We start from the raw sequence: 8,489 nt of genomic DNA, 5'->3' as shown, positions 1-8,489 counted from the left end.
GTATGTTTTGTCATTGGAGAGAATCCAGAGGAGGGTCACAAGGACGATTCCAGGATTGAAGGGGTTAACGTATGAGAAGCACTTGTCAGCTTTTGGGCCTGTACTCATCGCAATTTAGAAGAATTCTGAATTCCATTGAGATGGGGAGTGGATCTGATTTAAACCTACCGAATGTTGAAAGGACAATAGGATGTTTCCTATAGTGGGGAGTCTAGGACCAGAGGACACAGATAGAGTGGATGTGGAGAGGTTGTTTCCTATAGTGGGGGAGTCTAGGACCAGAGGGCACAGATAGAGTGGATGTGGAGAGGATGTTTCCTATAGTGGGGGAGTCTAGGACCAGAGGGCACAGATAGAGTGGATGTGGAGAGGATGTTTCCTATAATGGGGGAGTCTAGGACCAGAGGACACAGATAGAGTGGATGTGGAGAGGATGTTTCCTATAGTGGGGATTCTAGGACCAGAGGGCACAGATAGAGTGGATGTGGAGAGGATGTTTCCTATAGTGGGGAGTCTGGGACCAGAGGACACAGAGAGAGAGTGGATGTGGAGAGGATGTTTCCTATAGTGGGGGAGTCCAGGACCAGAGGTCACAGATAGAGTGGATGTGGAGAGGATGTTTCCTATAGTGGGGGAGTCTAGGACCAGAGGGCACAGATAGAGTGGATGTGGAGAGGATGTTTCCTATAGTGGGGGAGTCTAGGACCGGAGGACACAGATAGAGTAGATGTGGAGAGGATGTTTCCTATAGTGGGGGAGTCTAGGACCAGAGGACACAGATAGAGTGGATGTGGAGAGGATGTTTCCTATAGTGGGGGAGTCTAGGACCAGAGGACACAGATAGAGTGGATGTGGAGACGATGTTTCCTATAGTGAGGGAGTCTAGGACCGGAGGACACAGATAGAGTGGATGTGGAGAGGATGTTTCCTATAGTGGGGGAGTCTAGGACCGGAGGACACAGATAGAGTGGATGTGGAGAGGATGTTTCCTATAGTGGGGGAGTCTAGGACCAGAGGACACAGATAGAGTGGATGTGGAGAGGATGTTTCCTATAGTGGGGGAGTCTAGGACCAGAGGACACAGATAGAGTGGATGTGGAGAGGATGTTTCCTATAGTGGGGGAGTATAGGACCAGAGGGCACAGCCTTAGAGGAGCGTCCATTTCGAATAGAGATGGGCCCAATGGCCTGTTATTCTGTCCCTCCCTCTAATTAACTAAATCCATTCCACGAACACCGCGAGAGAAATGCTCTGTCCTTGGACTTGCCCCCGATCTGACTTTTCCCTCTCCCGGTGTCAGTTTTCCAGTTACATCGTGGCGCAGGTGGAGCAGGGGAAGGGCCGCCTCTCCCCGACCGAGGAGCCCGACAAGCTGATCCGGGACATGTTCGGGAACCAGGACCGCAACAAGGACGGCAAGATCACCGCCGAAGAGCTGAAGCTGAAGTCCCAGGAGGATTCCGAGCGCCCCGCCAAGGACGAACTGTGAAGGGGGCCCCCCCGGGCCTCGCTCCGCCCGCGGCGGGCACCCTGTGCGAGCACCGTGCCGGCTGGAACGGTCTCTGCAGCTGCGATCGGCTGCTTCAGCCGGGTCCCTCCCTGCCTTTCTTCGCCTCTCGAGTTCCGAGTTCATTCGCCTTTCCAGCGTGCGCGTCGTCCCTCTGGGAAGCGCAGGTACCTTAACCCCGCCTTGCGCCCCGAATTCCCTGGTTATTCCGCGCCGCCACCAGCCACAGAGTGTCGGGGGCAGCTGAAATCCTTAACAGTCGACCCCGGGTTGGTGTTTTTTTTTAGGTTTTTAAAATCGGGGGGGGGGTGGGGACGGGAGGGGGTGGGTTGTGGAGGGAGTGGGGTTTAAAGTTCCCCGGGAGCGGAATCGAGCTACCTGGTGCCTGTTGAGAGATCGGCGCTCTACATGGGAGGGAATGCGTCAACGTAGACGGAGCGGCCGCCGCCACCGACCTCCCTCACTCGCTCATCGAGACGCAGCGCAGAATCAGGCCCTTCCGCCCCTCTAGTCTGTGCCGAGCTGCTATTCTGCCTAGTCCCTTCGGCTCTTTACGCACCGCAGCCCTCCCTTACCCCCTGCCATCCACGGACCGATCCAAACCTCTCGAAGACGCTGGACAAACTCCAGGGGAGATCTGCAGATGCTGGAAATTCCAGCAACGACGCGCACAAAATGCCGATGGGACGCAGCGGGCCGGGCGGCGTCTAACAGGGAGAAGCGCCGTCGACGTTTCGGGACGAGACCCGAACCAAGTCCTGACGAAGGGCCCGAAACGTCGACGGCGCCTCTCCCCACAGACGCCGCCTGGCCCGCTGCGTTCCACCGGCATTTTGTGCGGCGTTGCTTTTTAGACGCTGTAGTTGATCCTCGTTGACGCTCGTTCCACCCTCCCGAGTCAAGAAGTTCCCCTTAAAGCATTCCGCCTTTCACCCTCAGCCCGTGACCCCCCCCCAAGTTCTTGCCTCAGTGAGAGAGAGAAAGCCTGCTTGCATTTACCCCATCTATACCCCTCATAATTTTGTCTACCTGTCAACTCCCCCCCCCCCCCGCCGTTCTCCGACGCTCCAGGGGAATGAAGTCCTGACCCGTACGATCTTCACCCCTGCCCCCCTTCCGTAACCCCTTGCGCCCGCCACGTTCCTTGCGCAAAAGCCCTGCCCCTTGTTTGCTTCGGTCCACGCGGGTCTCCGGTTTCATCGGAAGAAGCGGCCGCTCGTTTGCAGAGTTGAGGGTCGGCACTGTTGTGTGCGTAGCAAGGACGTGTGGTGCAGAACTCCCGGTGTTTTGAGAAAGTTTAAATAAAGACGGTTTCTTGATAAGGAAAAAAATAATAATATATCGGTGGCTTCGGACTGAATCATTGGACTTTACAATGCACCGTGTTAATGAATTCCTTAGGGAATTTAATTTGGAGAGCGGGCCCGTCTGGCTCAACCACCTGTTTTAACAGCTCGCCTATTTAATGCTCGCTCATTGCGGGACAATTCACGATGACCAGCCGGCCGGTCAATTGCCTGCTGTGGAAAACCAGGCGTGTCCTCTCTCACATTTTGACCCGTCCGGGCCCGTCGGAAGTGGCGTGTGAAGACACAGGAGCAGAATCAGGCCATTCAGCCCATCTGCTCCGCCATTCCATCGTGGCTGATTTACTCTCCCCCCCCCCACCTCAGCCCCCGTTCTCCTGCCTTCTCCCCGTGACCTTCCACGCCCTGACTCACCGTGAACCTCCGCTTTAAAATGGTGTGTTTTTCTCTCCTCCTTTTAACATTTGGAGCAGGGGTTCCCAATCTGGTCCTACCCCCCCCCCCAAAAAAAACCTCTTGCTCAATGGTATCAGTCCGTGGCTTTTTTTTTAAAAAAAAAGTTTGTGAACCCCAGTTAACAGGCCCTTCCGGCCGTGCCGACCAGTTAGGTCGTAAGACCATAAGGTACAGGAGCAGTTTTAGGCCGTTCGGCCCATCGAGTCTGTTGCACCCCCTATTCCATCACGGGCTGAATTATTATCCCTCTCAACCCCATTCTGCCAGTAACCCTGAATGCCCTCAATAATAATTTTTTTTAAAAAACCCCTATCAACCTCGGCTTCATATACACCCAATGACTTGGGCTCCACGGAAATCCGTGGAAATGGATTCCAACCTCCCTCTGGCTAAGGGAATTCCGGCTCATCCGAACTCTCTCCGATGCCCTTTGCAGAGACGGGCTGGGGGTGGGGGTGGGGGGGGGGGGGGTAAAACTGCTCGCGGTACTCCAAACGCCGTCCCTCTCGCTGGATTCACCACCCTCCGGCCAGAAAAATTCTTCCTCAGCTCCCTCTTGAAGGGGACAATCTTCCGCGATGGTACTGGGTTCCCCTGACCCGCAAAGAAGACTTCAAGACCACAAGCGCTAGCGGGCAGGATCGGGCCGTTCGGCCCGTCGAGTGGGTTCCATCCTGGCCGACCGGGTGACCCTCTCAACCCCGTTCTCCTGCCTACGCCCCCCGGACGGTGCCCTTCGAGCTGGACTGGCTAAGTCTTGCCTACCAGGTGGGCTGGTCGCGGGCCGGCCGGCCGAAGAGCCCCAGCGAAAGATTTTCACGGAGGGAGGGAGGCCGACGCCAGCAACCGTCTCCGCCTCGGTAAAATGGCAACGCCAGCCCCGAGGGAGCAGGAGGTCAAGTCAACCGGGCGCCGATCCCGCGTCTCCCCTTCGCTCCCGGAGGGAGGAAGATCAGCGAGTCCCCTCCCGCCGGGCAAAGGAAATTCAACATGGCAGCTCTGGTCACCGAATTATAGGAAAGATGTCAACAAAATGGAGAGAGTACAGAGATTTACTAGAATGTTACCTGGGTTTCAGCACCTAAGTTACAGAGAAAGGCTGAACAAGTTAGGTCTTTATTCTTTGGAGAGTAGAAGGTTTAGGGGGGGGGGGGGACTTGATAGAGGTATTTAAAATAATGAGGGGGATAGATAGAGTTGACGTGGATAGGTTTTTTTCCATTGAGAGTAGGGGAGATTCAAACAAGAGGACATGAGTTGAGAGTTAAGGGGCAAAAGTTTAGGGGTAACACGAGGGGGAACTTCTTTACACAGAGAGTGGTAGCTGTGTGGAACGAGCTTCCAGTAGAAGTGGTAGAGGCAGGTTCGGTATTGTCATTTGAAGTAAAATTGGATAGGTATATGGACAGGAAAGGAATGGAGGGTTATGGACTGAGTGCGGGTCGGTGGGACTAGGTGAGAGTGAGCGTTCAGCACGGACTAGAAGGGCCGAGATGGCCTGTTTCCGTGCTGTAGTTGTTATACGGTTATATGGACATCTTAAAAACTGGGAAGACGTGAGATGCACCCGGAGGGAATCTCCTCAAGAGGGAGCGACCCCAGAGTCCAGACAGCAGCTGAGAAAGAAGGGACCGCACGACCGGAAGGCCGGACCGCTGACCCGTGTGCCCACGCTCCACGCCAGAATTTGCGGGTCCGGCACCGGCCTCTCCAGCCGCCCGCGGAACCACCAACAGGCGACCCCAGTCCTCCCCTCCGAGGACTCGACTCGAGGGCTGGCCATGCCAGGACAAGACGGCAAGAGACTTAGCGGGCACGCTGGCACCGGGATGGCACCTGCGAGTTGCCCCCCCCCCTCCCTCCCCCCAGGAGCACCCTTGGGTGTGTTGGCTGCGAACAGCAAGGGGCACATGTCACTGTAAAAGCACGGATCGAGTGGACCGCTGGAGGCTTCTTCCCAGGGAGTGGGAATGGCTAATGCGAGGGGGGCGTAATTTAAAGGTAAAGTATGGCGGGGGGGGAGGGAGGGAATGTCAGAGGTAGTTTCTTTTTACTCAGAGAGCGGTAGGTGCGCAGAGTTGGGCCCTGACCTCAGAAAGGTCGTTCGGGCATTGCAGAGGGTCCCTGGAGTTTGTTGAGGAATTAAAGGGTTAACATGTGAGGAGCGGTTGAAGAATGGGGGTGGGGTGGGATCTCACTGAAACCCATCTAATACTGAAAGGTCTAGATAGAGTGGATGTGGAGAGGATGTTTCCTATAGTGGGGGAGTCTAGGACCAGAGGGCACAGATAGAGTGGATGTGGAGAGGATGTTTCCTGTAGTGTGGGAGTCTAGGACCAGAGGACACAGATAGAGTGGATGTGGAGAGGCTGTTTCCTATAGTGGGGGAGTCTAGGACCAGAGGACACAGATAGAGTGGATGTGGAGAGGATGTTTCCTGTAGTGTGGGAGTCTAGGACCAGAGGACACAGATAGAGTGGACGTGGAGAGAATGTTTCCTATAGTGGGGGAGTCTAGGACTAGAGGACACAGATAGAGTGGATGTGGAGAGGATGTTTCCTATAGTGGGGTAGTCTAGGACCAGAGGACACAGATAGAGTGGATGTGGAGAGGATGTTTCATATAGTGGGGGAGTCTAGGACCAGAGGACACAGATAGAGTGGATGTTTCCTATAGTGGGGGAGTCTAGGACCAGAGGACACAGACAGAGTGGATGTGGAGAGGATGTTTCCTATAGTGGGGGAGTCTAGGACCAGAGGACACAGATAGAGTGGATGTGGTGAGGATGTTTCCTATAGTGGGGGAGTCTAGGACCAGAGGACACAGATAGAGTGGATGTGGAGAGGATGTTTCCTGTAGTGTGGGAGTCTAGGACCAGAGGACACAGATAGAGTGGACGTGGAGAGGATGTTTCCTATAGTGGGGTAGTCTAGGACGAGAGGACACAGATAGAGTGGATGTGGAGAGGATGTTTCCTGTAGTAGGGGAGTCTAGGACCAGAGGACACAGATAGAGTGTATGTGGAGAGGATGTTTCCTATAGTGGGGGAGTCTAGGACCAGAGGACACAGATAGAGTGGATATGGAGAGGATGTTTCCTATAGTGGGGGAGTCTAGGACCAGAGGACACAGATAGAGTGGATGTTTCCTGTAGTAGGGGAGTCTAGGACCAGAGGACACAGATAGAGTGTATGTGGAGAGGATGTTTCCTATAGTGGCGGAGTCTAGGACCAGAGGACACAGATAGAGTGGATATGGAGAGGATGTTTCCTATAGTGGGGGAGTCTAGGACCAGAGGACACAGATAGAGTGGATGTTTCCTATAGTGGGGGAGTCTAGGACCAGAGGACACAGACAGAGTGGATGTGGAGAGGATGTTTCCTATAGTGGCGGAGTCTAGGACCAGAGGACACAGATAGAGTGGATGTGGAGAGGATGTTTCCTAAAGTGGGGGAGTCTAGGACCAGAGGACACAGATAGAGTGGATGTGGAGAGGATGTTTCCTATAGTGGGGGAGTCTAGGACCAGAGGACATAGATAGAGTGGATGTGGTGAGGATGTTTCCTATAGTGGGGGAGTCTAGGACCAGAGGACACAGAGAGAGTGGATGTGGAGATGATGTTTCCTATAGTGGGGGAGTCTGGGACCAGAGGACGCAGATAGAGTGGATGTGGAGAGGATGTTTCCTATAGTGGGGGAGTCTAGGACCAGAGGACACAGATAGAGTGGATGTGGAGAGGATGTTTCCTATAGTGGGAGAGTCTAGGACCAGAGGACACAGATAGAGTGGATGTGGACATGATGTTTCCTATAGTGGGGGAGTCTAGGACCAGAGGACACAGATAGACTGGGCGTGGAGAGGATGTTTCCTGTAGTAGGGGAGTCTAAAGCCAGAGGACACAGATAGAGTGGATGTGGAGAGGACGTTTCCTGTAGTGGGGGAGTCTAGGACCAGAGGACACAGATAGAGTGGACGTGGAGAGGATGTTTCCTATAGTGGGGGAGTCTAGGACTAGAGGACACAGATAGAGTGGATGTGGAGAGGATGTTTCCTATAGAGGGGGAGTTTAGGACCAGAGGACACAGATAGAGTGGATGTTTCCTATAGTGGGGGAGTCTAGGACCAGAGGACACAGACAGAGTGGATGTGGAGAGGATGTTTCCTATAGTGGGGGAGTCTAGGACCAGAGGACACTGATAGAGTAGATGTGGAGAGGATGTTTCCTATAGTGGGGGAGTCTAGGACCAGAGGACACAGATAGAGTGGATGTGGTGAGGATGTTTCCTATAGTGGGGGAGTCTAGGACCAGAGGACACAGAGAGAGTGGATGTGGAGAGGATGTTTCCTATAGTGGGGGAGTCTAGGACCAGAGGACACAGATAGAGTGGATGTGGAGAGGATGTTTCCTATAGTGGGGGAGTCTAGGACCAGAGGACACAGGAAGAGTGGATGTGGAGAGGATGTTTCCTATAGTGGGGGAGTCTAGGACCAGAGGACACAGGTAGAGTGGATGTGGAGAGGATGTCTCCTATAGTAGGGGAGTCTAGGACCAGAGGACACAGATAGAGTGGGTGTGGAGAGGATGTTTCCTATAGTGGGGGAGTCTAGGACCAGAGGACACAGGTAGAGTGGATGTGGAGAGGATGTTTCCTATAGTGGGGGAGGCTAGGACCAGAGGGCACAGATAGAGTGGATGTGGAGAGGATGTTTCCTATCGTGGGGGAGTCTAGGACCAGAGGACACCGATAGAGTGGATGTGGAGAGGATGTTTCCTATAGTGGGGGATTCTAGGACCAGAGGGCACAGATAGAGTGGATGTGGAGAGGATGTTTCCTATCGTGGGGGAGTCTAGGACCAGAGGGCACAGATAGAGTGGATGTGGAGAGGATGTTTCCTATAGTGGGGGAGTCTGGGAAAAGAGGGCACAGATAGAGTGGATGTGGAGAGGATGTTTCCTATAGAGGGGGACTCTAGGACCAGAGGGCACAGATAGAGTGGATGTGGAGAGAATGTTTCCTATAGTGGGGGAGTCTAGGACCAGAGGGCACAGATAGAGTGGATCTGGAGAGGATGTTTCCTATAGTGGGGGAGTCTAGGGCCAGAGGCCACAGATAGAGTGGATGTGGAGACGATGTTTCCTATAGTGGGGGAGTCTAGGACCAGAGGGCACAGATTGAGTGGATGTGGAGAGGATGTTTCATATAGTGGGGGAGTCTAG

General features: G+C 54.0%; 1 protein-coding gene across 1 annotated transcript in view; it reads left to right on the top strand.

The window, feature by feature from the left end:
• Window positions 1-2,838, top strand: part of LOC140741535 (peptidyl-prolyl cis-trans isomerase FKBP10-like) — a 59,700-nt gene extending 56,862 nt beyond the window's left edge. Inside the window, 1 exon segment of the mRNA XM_073071837.1 lies at window positions 1,302-2,838. Coding sequence (XP_072927938.1) covers window positions 1,302-1,490 — 189 coding nt within the window. The 3' untranslated portion in view covers window positions 1,491-2,838.
• The last annotated feature ends 5,651 nt before the right edge of the window (window positions 2,839-8,489 follow it).

Source organism: Hemitrygon akajei, chromosome 18 (genome assembly GCF_048418815.1).
Source record: "Hemitrygon akajei chromosome 18, sHemAka1.3, whole genome shotgun sequence".
Classification (NCBI taxonomy): domain Eukaryota; kingdom Metazoa; phylum Chordata; class Chondrichthyes; order Myliobatiformes; family Dasyatidae; genus Hemitrygon; species Hemitrygon akajei.
Note: the sequence above shows the minus strand (reverse complement) of the source record. Positions and strands in the feature narration are given on the sequence as shown.